Below are 13,853 nucleotides of genomic sequence, written 5' to 3' on the forward strand. Positions count from 1 at the left end.
ACAAGGCTGGGATATAATGACCTCATTATCCCAGCTCCAGCTGACAGCATTAGGACTGGGCTGGATCTTTCCCAGGTGATTGATTACTTCTTAAGGCATTCTCCCCAGCACTGTCTTCTAGTCCACCCGTGCCTGTCTGAGGTCATGTAAGTGCTCCATTGGAGCCTGGTTCCGTTTCTTCATCCCTGTTAGCTTGCAAGCTGCCAATTTCTTGTGTTGGTTTTTCATTTATTTGTTCCATCTCTGTTCAGTCCTCCCCGGCATGCCAAGGCGCATTGTTCTCCTTGATTTGGTCATTTTGGGGTACTGGTTTATTGTGCTATTGTTTACGTTACTGGTTAGCTGTATTTCCGGCATATTGCTGGAGGTATCTCAGTTCTCTTGTCTGAGGTGTCTGCGAGTAGGTCACATTCCCCGTCCTTGGCCTGGTGCCATTAGGCAGGTTGTTTTCCCAGGTAGGCACTGGTAGTTAGATCTCCTCTTGACACTCTGATGATCGCTGTCACCTTGTCTACTCCTAAGCCCTGGTTGCATCGGGGTTGGATCGGGCCTAACTCGCTCCTTTGAATGCAGAGACTAACGGTGAAGCCTAGTTTCTGCAGGTTTCTCCTTGATTTGGTCATTTTGGGGTACTGGTTTATTGTGCTATTGTTTACGTTACTGGTTAGCTGTATTTCTGGCATATTGCTGGAGGTATCTCAGTTCCCTTGTCTGAGGTGTCTGCGAGTAGGTCACATTCCCCGTCCTTGGCCTGGTGCCATTAGGCAGGTTGTTTTCCCAGGTAAGCACTGGTAGTTAGATCTCCTCTTGACACTCTGATGATCGCTGTCACCTTGTCTACTCCTAAGCCCTGGTTGCATCGGGGTTGGAGCGGGCCTAACTCGCTCCTTTGAATGCAGAGACTAACGGTGAAGCCTAGTTTCTGCAGGTTTCAGCCATCTGTCCAAGGAGGTCAAAAGAGGTAGTTTAGGGTGCGCCGTGGCCATTCTAAACAGCGGTCCCGGCTGTGGGTTCACACCCAAAACTGTTACAATAGCTCTTTTGGCCCCTAACCAAGATGGCGACACTGGCCCTCCAGTGCCGCCTAACATTGTCAGTCTCTGGACCCCTCATGCTGCCTCACATGCCTGCTACCCCCACTCGCCTCCTGCTTGGGAACCCGATGGACATCTGCTAGCCGGCAGCAGACACAGACGGATGAGTAGTGTGCCTGGCATGTGCCCGCTGTGTACCGCCGCTGCGTCATGTGACACACAGTTAATGTAACTGTGTTTGTTCTTCGAGCCAAAACTAGCAATTCAAACTGAGGTGCCAAGTTCTGCAACATTGATATAGCAATCTCTTTATCGTCTAACAGATTGTTTGTTGCTAAGAAACAGAAATCATTCTGTCACTCAAACTGCTGCATTACTCAATTACTTCACTCGGCCGGCTTTATGCTGGGTTGGGTGGCTAGTGTGAAAGCACTTGCAAATCTAATCGCACCCGGGATTTTGTACCTGGTTCGCAACCGCTTTCCAGTGTGAAAGGGATATTAGTTGTAAACACTCTCTGGGTTGACCCTGTGCTCTATTGCAGTCTACGCTACACATGTGCTTAAGATGGTGGGGGGTAATCAATGTTTCCTGTAATTTCGACAATAACAGGATTTGAGTATTCAATCCCGGACGCTTTCTCCAGGGAAACAGACGGGATTCGCATCTGCAGATCTGGCTATTTGAGAAGCCGAATCTGCTTTTGGGGAAGTAGATGCTAAATTTGCTGCAGAAAAAAGACCTGGATTCACATATACACATCTTTTGCAATTTTCAGGAAAAATTAAAAACATTTAATAGATGGAATGCAAACTCCATTTATTGTTTGCAAAAACGCCTGCTATTTTACTGTTATGCCGTGGATCGGCAACATTATGCTGCTTTGAGAAGCTTATGTGTCTAGGTGTCTGGGATCATAAACTGCTGGAAATGATGTGTGTGCGAGTGTTGATATTGCAGTTATATAGGCAACAGAGGATGACTCAAGTGGTGAACAGCGGTACAGCTGTACTCACTATTACATGCAGCAGGTGCAGTGCATCAGGGGCCCTGAGGACTAAGGGGCCTATTGCTTCCCCTGTCACACTCTTCTTGTCACCCACTGTTTTTCCCTGTCACCCCCTCCCTTTCTCTCTGTCACACTCTTTCTCTCCATGTCACCCACTGCGACAGTATGTTGCATTTTGTGCACTTGGGTTGGGGTAGAGAAAGGGGCCCAAATTATATTTTTGCATTTGGGCTCACAGCCCACAAGTTCTGGCACTGATTACAAGTACATTGGTGATGTATTGTAGCCTGTGTTGAGCAGGGTTTCAAATTGTACAGCTCACCAGCCAATGGGGGTATGGAGGCACTGGGTAGTGGAAATTTTGCATGAGAAAGATAAACCAGTGGAGGGTCATGGTCACATGGACACATGGGGGTACATTTACTAAGATGAGAATTTTATCTTAGCATGATTTTATCTGTTATTGCCTAGAAGATTCGGTACTTGTGTATTATCACGGCGCCCACTTGTGTATTATCACGGCGCCCACTAAGCTATTTGCTTAGTGGGCTATTCTGCGTAGAGAAATCGCATCGGCCATTTTAAGGGCCATGCGATGCGATGCGATCCGATTTTCCTATGTAATGTATTCAGTGCTCTCTTATTTATATTGTATAGGGTGTACAATGCCATTAGGTATACAATGAGGTTTTAGGCACCCCCCCCCCCCCCACTATCTACACCACCCTGAAGCGTGGTGAGTGGCGGCGGAACGCGTTCTACAAACTTTTCATACCCCTACTATCCACGTAGGCGTGGAGTTGATCTTATATAGTGTGGCGAGCGCAGAAAGCCACCGTGCCCGAAGCGTGGCGAGCGCATGTGGAAAACATGTAAAGTAATCCGCGGCCCCTCGCGGGGATCGCTGCACTCACCGCGCTTCGGGCTCGGTGGCTCGCTGCGCTAGCCACACTATATAAAATCAACTCCATGCCGACGTGGATAGTAGGGGTATGAAAAGGTCGGGACGCGTTCCGCCACCCCTCGCCACGCTTTGGGATGGCATGGATAGTGGGGGGATGCCTAAAACCTGTGATAGAATTGTATAGGTAATGTAATGACATCGTACACCCTATATATGTGGGAGGTGCGATGCGATCCGCTAAGAGAGCAGTGAATAAATTACATAGGAAAATCAGATCGCATCACATGGCCATTAAAATGGCCCATACGTAAGAAATGGTGCCGTACGTAAGAAACTTGGGCGCCTGATAATACACAAGTACCATAGATTCTATATAAATAAGAAGTAGACGCTAATCGGTTTGTATGGGTGAAGATGGACATCCCATCTTCACTAGAACTCCCATCTTAGTAAATTTAAGCCACAGTCCCTCTAAGTGCATCTGACTATTACAGTATTTTGCTACTATCCATGTGTGAATGCAGCTTAAGGCACTGATGATCACACATTGGACCTTATTCTTGTCCGTTTGCTGCTGGCGTTCACACAGGGACCGATGGTTGGCGTATGCACATGTGCAGCCGCATTTCTGCGCATGTGCATCTGCCCGGTGCGTTGCCACTGCGAACAGACTGTTGGCTGTGTGCACGCAGCCAAGACTATTGGCGGGGGGGTGGCTAAGGTTAGTCGTGCCCATGGGAACGCCCAGCATTTCATAAAAATGCTGGGCATTCCCATGCTAATCGGGCTTTCACTTCCTTCCGAATATCCATGCAGATCTAAGGTTACCTCAGAGTAACCTTAGATGTGCGTGGACCTTCCACATCATTCAATGGTTGGTGACCATCGGATGATGTGGGCGTTCCCCCACAGCCGGCAAATGGATGTTTATGTAAAACATCTATTTGCAGCCCCTGAGAACGAACACAGCATTCAAGGGGGGGTGTGCATGTAGGCATTCGCAGGGTGGCGTCTGGTGGACTCGCAAGGCTGTGAATACGCTTTATTTAGCCCTCTTAGTTGCAGACATACAAAGATGCATCCTGACCACCACTGGACAGCTGAACGATACATATTAGATCTCATTGAGCTTCTAGCACTGAACAAAGTGGCAGTTAAAGGGAACTGCTAGAGTCAGAGCAGAAGATCATATCTCTCCAGGTTATTGGAGAACTAAGTGGGGCTGGTGAACACTGGGGACCAGAGCAGCTTATTCTCTGTAAGAGATGTGCCACGTTTTGGTGCACTAATAAGAAGCAATCCATAGTTGCCTGCCCTCATTCTGCAGGAGACTCCCTGACATAACAGCAATCTCCCTCTCTCCCTCATTAGTCTAACAATCTCCCTCATTTCACCTAGCCCACATGACACTGCTACATTTTTTGGGGAAAAGGAATGCATTTCCCAGCACTTTAGCAAGTATAGTAGCTCTTACTAACTACTTACTATGACTTGGGGCCAGGGCTGGGTTAAAGGGAGGGCGTGAACATGTATCCCTATAGATCAAAAATATATAATAATAATAATAATAATAATAATGTTATTTATATATATATATATATATATATATATATATATATATATATATATATATAGCACTTTTTTCCTAATAGGACTCAAAGTGCTTGCATTAGCCTTTTACAATACAAAATACAAAACAAACAGAACAAGGGACATTGGTGAGTTGCTTGGGTGAACAGGAAAGTCTTGAGTCTATTTTTGAATGTTTCCAGAGTGGAAGCTTCTCAAACTGTGCGGGGAAGTGAGTTCCAAAGAGTCAGAGTCACAGCTCTGAAAGCTCGACCCCCCAGGTGAATTCAGGGAAATACTGGGTACTGTTAGTAGTCACAATTATACTAGACAGATATTAGAGTTGTATCCTGCTATTATCACTTGTTATCATTGTTTTGGCTGCTAAAGTTTCTTTTCTGTTGTTTATTTTATATACAAAGTGATTTTAATGGTATTGGTGCATATTTGAGCTTAGTATCATTTCTAACCTATTGCTTAATTTTATTGATTGATTTATTCACATTATATTTTGTTAAAGGAGAAGGAGACAATCACATTGGCCCTTATTCTGGTTGGTGCGGATATATCCGCGTGCGTTCAGGCCGCCGATGTTTTGTGTCTGCGCATGTGCAGAGGCGTCTCTGCGCATGTGCGAGCGGGGCGTACGGCCAAATCCCGCATGATATGTGAACACTCCGAACAGGGGATGGAGAGGGGCGTGAAGGGCTATTTGTGCTCATTACCATATGCATACGCCCCGCGTTTCATGGGCGTTCCCATGCAAACGATGGGCGTACGTATGGTAATGCGGCCGTGACGCACGTGTAGGGGGCGGACATATGACATCGCCGGATGTCAGCTGCCCGCCCAGATCACTGCTTTTGCTCGGAGAAATGTCCGTGTGGTCTGAGGTTGCGGGAGCTGGTGGAGCATTCGGTCCTGCATTCGATGATCTGCGACCATCGAATGATGGGAGAGGTTCCCTTAGATGGAGGAGGCGTATTCCGTGTAAAATACACGTGCGGTCCGTTCGGCCAGCTTCTTACCGCGTACGGACGGAGTTGGCGATCCGTATGGAAGGCGGGGTTTCGCACGCACGGTCCTGGCCGCATAATCGGATCCGGCCGCACCGACCAGAATAAGGCCCCTTGTTCTTTGGTAGTTCTGACTGTGCTTCCTCTAATATTCAATAAACAGTTGTTTAAATTCCAATAATTGTTTGTCATTACCATTTGCTTTTCTCATATAATCAGTGAGATGCTCCGCCTCCTCCGTTATCCGCTCCTCAATGCTGCGTTTCCCCATCCCGTTACTCAGTGTTAACATGGAAAAGTTTCTTAGTTCTCTCCACTTCTCACCATTACTGAATGCCATCTCTACAGGATAAAATAAAATAGTAGATTATCTATGGGGTAATACACCAACTAATTGATAATATAGGTATAATAGACATCATATAGGGCCTTATTCTAGTTCACTCTTTCTGACAAAATCCTTCTTAGATGGACAAAACCATGTGCACTGCAGGACGGCAGTTGTAAAATGTGCAGAGAGAATTCGATTTTGGTGAGTTATTTTGTTTCTGTGCAGGGAAAATACTGGCTGCTTTATTTTTACACCGCAATATAGATCTCACTTTGAAGTAAATCCCCACCCAAATCTAATTCTCTCTGCACAAGTTACATCTGCCCCACCTGCAGTGAACATGGACAATGGTATACAGTTCAGGAATGGCACATCATGCTCAATAGGAAAGCAAGTTTCCCATAGAGATGCAAGGAAAAACTTGTGATGGCCGTAATACTGTATGAGCAACAATGCCTGGGGGTAACTGCAGTGAATTGCATCCCCCTATAGTGACATTAAGAGACAGACACACAGAAATAGGATGAACCTATGTTGTAAATTACATTTTAAACAAATAATTAAAGTAATCTTCTGTAACATCTCTCAAGGTACAACAATGAATCTTTGTCCAGTTTACATTCTAATCTGCTATAATCATTACTGAGACCATTGGTTACTTAAATTGAGGTGGGTGCCGTACGTTTCAGTTTGTTCTCCATTTTTTTTATTGTTCAGACAATTCAACCAGGCAATGGAGAATCCCCCATAAGGACCACATTCTACTTATTTAACTGAGATACATCGGCACATTAGCCAAGCTGATCTGGGCACAATGGGAGACACAGGGATAGGACTAAGGAGAACCCCACATTCCCTAAATGTCCTGTTGGGTCAGTTACTTACCATCTTCCTTGGTAAAGTCATAGAAAGAGGCATAATACGCTCGTCCGCTGAATTCTTCTGCCTTGTCAATCAGAGTCTCCTTTATAGCTTGATATCCGCACAGCACCACACACACACGGTTCCCTTCATATACAGTGAATATGTCTCCATAGGTTTTATTTAGCTACGAGTACAAAGTAATATAATAAGTATAATGTTATATGGTGGTTTTTCTAAATACCATTAGTTTGACCATCTATCTGTATGATGAGACACATAATTGCCATATTAGCCAAGGTAACTGGATTTCAGCACTTCATAAGAGAAATGTACTAACCTGCGTTAAACTTGCTAGATATACTACTTTAAAACTGCTTTAAAACCATTTAAAACTGTCATCTCTATTTTTTACCCATGTTATGAATGCAAAGCATTACATTTATCAAGCAGAGCTATGCCCACATCAGGAAATAATAGTCCTGCCTGCAAAAATACTTTTTCCCTGCCCCCTATTGGCAATCAATGTGTTTGGACCCCATAATCCCCCTTAATATAATTTTAAAACATATTAATATTAATATTTCATGATATTTCATCTATATATATAAAAGGCTAACTAGTACCCCCACTGACCACTAGATGACACTCAATGGACCATATTTCTTCTTTAGAAAGTGAAAATCATTTTTGCAGGGACACTGATCTGTTTCCAAACTTGCTGGATATGGAGATGCTGTGAAGACAGAGATTGGAGGTAGGAGCAGATAGAGATGGGGGTGGGGTGGAAAGTTTGTGTGCTAAAAACAGTCACAGCTCAAAGCGGTAGTACATTGCAGAAGCCGTCATTTTGACAGGCTTTTAACTAGTAATATAATAATTTGTTTTCCTTTAATCAAAAAAGATTTCCACCCTATTGTATAATGGTAGTGTGACTACTTTTAATGTTCTGCCGCACCAGATTGCTCAGCAGCAAGTAGCTTGAGCTGAAATATCTGTGTTAGAATTGCATTGTTCCTCCTACCACAAGGAGTGGCAGTGTCTCACCTTCAGTAGTGACTGCACAATATTGCCAATGTCCATCTTGTACAGGGTTCCGATGATGGGAAAAGGAGTTGGTCCAGGGGGAAGTTTGGATCTGTCCAACAGCATCCTCCCGTATTTAGCCAAGAAGCAGGTGATGAGGAGCACCAGGAGCACTGTACATAGTGAGTACAGATCCATCTGCCAACAGAAATCAGAAGGTCATTCTTATGTTCTAAGTGAGACCACTAGAACAGATAGCATGCTGAGAGGGGGAACATACATTAAACCGCAGCTCAGATGGATCAGCCACTCTACCCAAATGAATGTATGTATTGTTATGGTGACATTTGCCCTAATAAGCTTGACATGAGGAAACTGAGCCCAATACAACCACGCAAATCCTCCTAATAATAATCAACCAGTGGTGGAAAAAATTATAATTACAATAATAATAATTACATTTTTATCAGCAAACATATGTATAATAAATGATTTCTAAGCCACTGCTACCTATGTGTAGTAAATACAAATATAACACAATAACGATCATATAATCAGAAATAGTTCATGCTGAATTTTCAAACAATTGTCTGCAGCAGCACCCAGTTATACAATACTCATAGCTCTACCAATAAAATCTACAATGCATTCACCAGTATAGGTACTATAGATACATAGAAACATAGAAACATAGAATTTGACGGCAGATAAGAACCACTTGGCCCATCTAGTCTGCCCCTTTTTTTAAACATGTTACCTCAAACCATATTTGATCCTTATTTTTTTGTAAGGATATCAATATGCTTATCCCAAGCATGTTTAAATTGTACTACTGTATTTGCGTCTACCACCTCTGATGGTAGGCTATTCCACTTATCTACTACTCTTTTTGTGAAAAAATTCTTCCTCACATTTCCCCTGAATCTTCCTCCCTCTAGTTTCAGTGCATGTCCTCGTGTTCTGTTGCTCCACTTCCTGTGAAGAATGTCTCCTACCTGTACCGTGTTAAAACCCTTGATATATTTGAAAGTTTCTATCATGTCCCCCCTTTCCCTTCTCTGCTCTAAAGTATACATATTAAGATCTTTTAGTCTTTCCTGGTACGTTTTGTGATGTAGGCCATGCACCATTTTAGTTGCTCTTCTTTGTACAGTCTCTAATGTATTTATATCCTTCTGGAGATATGGCCTCCAGAACTGAAGGCAATACTCTAGGTGAGGTCGTACCAATGACCTATACAGTGGCATGATTACTTCTTTCTTTCTACTGCTGATACCTCTCCCTATGCAACCAAGCATCTGACTTGCCTTCTTCATTGCTTTGTTACATTGCCTACCTGCTTTTAAGTCCCCTGAAATAGTGACACCTAGATCCCTCTCTTCCTCAGTAGTTTCCATTATAGTGCCATTTACTATATTGAGTCTATGGATTTCTGAGACCCAAGTGCATGATTTTGCATTTTTTGGCATTAAACTGTAGTTGCCATTCTCTTGACCATTTCTCTAATCTACCTAGATCCTCAATCATTTGTTTTACCCCTCCTGGTGTGTCTACCCTGTTGCATACCTTTGTGTCATCTGCAAAAAGGCACATTTTACCCTCAATTCCATTTGCAATATCACCAATAAAGATATTAAAAAGCACCGGTCCAAGTACAGATCCCTGGGGTACTCCACTTGTAACCTTTCCCTCCTTTGACTGTACTCCGTTTACTACAACTCTCTGTTTTCTCTCCTGCAACCACGCTCTTATCCATTCAACTATTTTAGAATCCAATCCCAAGCTTTCAAGTTTATTTAACAGTCTGCGATGTGGGACAGTGTCAAAAGCTTTACTAAGGTCTAAATAAGCTACATCTACAGCCCCACTTTGATCTATTACTTTAGTCACCCAGTCAAAAAAGTCAATAAGATTTGTTTGACATGATCTTCCCCCAGTAAACCCATGCTGTTTTGGATCCTGTAAATTGCTGGTTTTGAGATATTCTACAACTCTTTGTTTTAAGAGTGTTTCCATCAATTTCCCTACTACTGATGTAAGGCTCACTGGTCGATAGTTGCTTACCTCTTCCTTGCTTCCACTTTTGTGCAGTGGAACTACATTCGCTGTTTTCCAGTCCTCTGGGATTACTCCAGTAGCAAGTGACTGGTTGAATAATTCTGTTATTGGTTTTACCAGCTCCCCTTTAAGCTCTTTTAGTATCCTTGGATGTATCCCATCTGGCCCCATTGATTTATCCACTTTCAGTTTTGAGAGTTCTGTGAGGACTTTCTCCTCTGTAAATGTACTTGTCTCTCCCTCAGTTTTCTGACTATACTTGCAACTTAACTGTGGCCCCTTCCCCTCTCTTTCATCAGTGAATACTGAGCAGAAATATTTATTAATATTATCTGCTATTACATTGTCCCCCTCAAGAAAACTTCCACTCTCTGTCTTCAGTCTAATTATTCCACTTTTTGTTTTTCTCCTTTCACTTATATACCTAAAAAAAGTTTTCCCCCCTTTACCCACTGACTGGGCCATTTTCTCTTCAGCCTGTGCTTTTGCACATCTGATTACCTTCTTAGCCTCCTTCTGTCTAACAAGATACACCTCTTTGTCCTCATTCTTCTGCGTCTGCTTAAATTTCTTAAAGGCCAACTTTTTTGCTTTCACAATACTTGCTACTTCTTTTGCAAACCACAATGGCTTTCTTTTTCTTGTGTTTTTCCTAACTCTTTTGACACAAAGTTCTGTTGAATTAGAATTGCACTTTTTATTTTTTCCCACTTATCCTGCACTCCTTCCAAGTTCTTCCACTCTGCCAAAGAATCCCTTACAGAGTTTCCCATCTCTACAAAATCAGCCCTCCTAAAATCTAACACCTTTGTTTTTGTGTGCGATGAGTCAGTCTATATCTTTATTTTGAACCATACTGCTTGATGGTCACTGGATCCCAGATTTTCACCCACATTTATGTCAGATATTCTGTCACCATTTGTAAGTTTTAAGTCTAATATTGCGTCCTTATGAGTGGGCTCCCTCACCAATTGCTGGAGGGATGCTCCTTGCAAGGAATTCAGCATGTCCCTACTTCTGGTGGAACTTGCAACAGGCAGCTCCCAGTTTACATCAGGTAGATTAAAGTCTCCCATGATTATCACCTCTCCTTTTAATGCCATTTTATTGATGTCCTGCAATAGGCTCTTGTCTAGTTCCTCTTCCTGACCTGGTGGTCTGTAGATCACCCCTATATGAAGAATCGCCTTCTCCCCTGTTTCTATGGTCACCCAAAGGGCCTCCATTTTTTCTTCAATACTTTGTATTAAGGTAGTCTTTATATATTTTTCACATATATTGCAACCCCTCCTCCAATTTTTCCCATTCTGTCCTTCCTAAATAAAGTATATCCTGGTATAACTATGTCCCAGTCATGATTTTCATTGCACCATGTCTCTGTAATAGCCACAATATCCAGTTCATCCCTTGTCATTTTTGCAATTAGTTCTGGGATTTTATTTTACTAAGCTCCTAGCATTTGCACACATAGCTCTTAAAGTTGTGTTTGTGCTTCTCCTGCTGCTAGCTATGTTCATCTTTCTGCCTATATCTATTCCGTTTTGATCGGCATTATCTTCTGTTGCAGTGGATAGGCTTCCTGTTCCATTTGCCTGCAGAGACAATACCTCTAGGTTGGGGGAGCAGATTTCTTCATTCTTATTTGGTTCACTGCCCCCCTCTGCTAGTTTAAAAAGTTGCTTATGAAGCTTCCAAACTTCTCACTTAATATTCTCGTTCCCCTTGAAGATGGGTGCAGGCCATCACTTTTATATAAGGCTCTGTCTTGCCAGGTAGCTTGACTTTGACCTAAATATCCAAATCTCTCCTCGTTGCACCAATTCCTTAGCCAAACATTGAAGTTTCTAATTCTCAGAGTTCTATCTTCCCCTTGGTGTACTGGCAATACTTCTGAAAAAGTTACAGTGGTTGCCACCTGTTTTAGAGCAGTTCCTAACTTTCTAAATTCATCTTTTACGGCCATGACTTCAGCATTAACCAGGTCATTTGTGCCTAGGTGGACGATGACATCCACCTCCCCATCTTTTCTTGCTGCCTTTACAATTCTTAGCATGCGTTCTTTATCTCTTGGAGCTGTGGCTCCAGGTAAGCACCTTACTTGTTTCTCTACTATAGTAGCATTTCCCAGATGAACTCCTCTAATGATGGAATCTCCCAAAAGGAGTGCAGTCCTTTTTGGAGGTGAAATTTTCCTGGTCCTACAGTTAGTAGAGGTAGAAGTCCTCATTTCTTCCTGTTCTTTATTGCCTATGTTGGTCATACATTCCAACCCTGCAAGAGCAGCATATGAGTTTTGCAGTGTGACCACTTGGGGAATGTGTCTGATGCCCTCTGTCAGTCTCTGCCTTTCAGAGCCCACAGCAGTCCAGGCAGAATGTCTTCTGGGGGCTCTCTGAGGCAGTGGTGGTTGGATTTCGTATGGGTTTGATACAAAATCCCGACAAGGGGGGGGGGGGGGGGGGGGGGGCTTTGATTCCGACCACCGGGATAATAACTGCATCCCATAGATATAGTTACTACAGTATATATATATAGAATACAGTATATCGTGGACGAAGCAGCTGTTATAGATCAAGTGCTGTTAAAAGAAGATATTGTTGTAGAAAATTTAAATCCTGCAGTCCCATATTTTTTAAGACATTTATGGCATATATATTAGCATAGTACTTATTATTGCCTCTCACTAGAAGGACCAAACCTGATTCAGTAACAGGAGCCGTGTTCTGTCTGTTGCAGGCTTTGAAAGCAGGGATAGTGCAGTGTAGAGGAGCAGCCTTCACATCAGCTGTGACTTGTGATGTCCAACAGTAAGATGACAGAGAAGATATATACCCATTTACCTTAGAAAAAATCTTGGCTACAGAACTCTATGGGAGGTTTCTATTATCATAAGAAAATAGTATATTATCTTATAGGTTTCTATTTTCCAAGAAAATATTTCGTAACTTGCATGTGTTCTTGTCATGACTCCAAATTCAATGTACACTTGCCAGTTATCTTTGATCAGGCCCCAGGCTACCACCGCACAAACATTTCCTTACTACAATCAACTACTGGTTACTTCAGTCCTCATATATTAACTGTAACAAGTTTATGAAAAGCACATTCAGCCCAATTTACTAGCTGCAAACTGTAAATTAAATTAAATGCTACATATTTCAAATTACACAATAGTCTTATATAGACTTAAACATCAGTATATTGATTTACTAGCTGACCCGCCCGGCGTTGCCCGGGAAACCCTTGGGGTTTCTTTATTTCCAAAACTGCTGAAAAATGTCATCTTACAATATGCTGTGCCAAAGACCTAAGATTGTAATTTGTTATAGATTCCACCATAATGTTAGAATGTGTTTGCATTGATACTCAATGACGGCAATGAAATCAGGTGTGGTGTTGTTGTTGTTGTATGTGTTGATGAATTCCATATCCACTCCTGAGATTTAGCACCTACTGTATGACATATCCTCCAACATCTGAGGGTCAGAAATCGGTACAAAATCAGAAAGAGACGTGGCCACACCTCCATTTCTATACTTTCAAATTGTACAGCTTCTAGGGTGTGTAATTACAGGCGCTGAGTGCGAAGGGACCGGGGTGGGCGTTACTTACCCCGCCATAATTAATTAAAAATTCACTGCTCCCTGCCACTGCCACTCCCCTCACCTAACCTGCAGCAGTCTCTGAGGTCTGGGGATCTGTAAAGCACATGCACCGGGCATCTCTACCAAACAGTGGGGCAGCCCCTGAGTGTGGGAGCAGGTCCACGGGCCTGGCCACATGATGTCATGACGCGACGCACGCTACCCGCACCACTGTAATGCCCCACTGGAAATGGGTGCAATGGGCCAAATTCTTCCCTACACCCACCGAGCCAATCCACTGATCCAGCCATCACAATCATCAATGGGTGCATTGATAAGGTTTGAGTGTAAGAAGTTGAAGAATAAGACTGAGAAAAAGAATTGCCATGTTACAAAGTGTACTATTTACTCAATAAATCGTGAAAAAAATGTAAGTGTACATAGCAGTACAATCAAGAAAT

General features: G+C 43.0%; 1 protein-coding gene across 1 annotated transcript in view; it reads right to left on the reverse strand.

Moving 5' to 3' along the window:
* LOC146035962 (cytochrome P450 2F2-like) overlaps positions 1-12,516 on the reverse strand; it is a 44,182-nt gene extending 31,666 nt beyond the window's left edge. The window contains exons 1-4 of the mRNA XM_083159690.1: positions 12,493-12,516; positions 7,772-7,948; positions 6,749-6,911; positions 5,728-5,874 (exon numbers count right to left, since the gene is read on the reverse strand). Of these exons, the coding sequence (XP_083015816.1) occupies positions 5,728-5,874; positions 6,749-6,911; positions 7,772-7,948 (487 nt within the window). The 5' untranslated portion in view covers positions 12,493-12,516. The remainder of the gene's footprint in view (positions 1-5,727; positions 5,875-6,748; positions 6,912-7,771; positions 7,949-12,492) is intronic.
* Positions 12,517-13,853: the final 1,337 nt, after the last annotated feature.

Source organism: Crinia signifera, chromosome 9 (genome assembly GCF_055691185.1).
Source record: "Crinia signifera chromosome 9, ASM5569118v1, whole genome shotgun sequence".
In the NCBI taxonomy this organism is placed as follows: domain Eukaryota; kingdom Metazoa; phylum Chordata; class Amphibia; order Anura; family Myobatrachidae; genus Crinia; species Crinia signifera.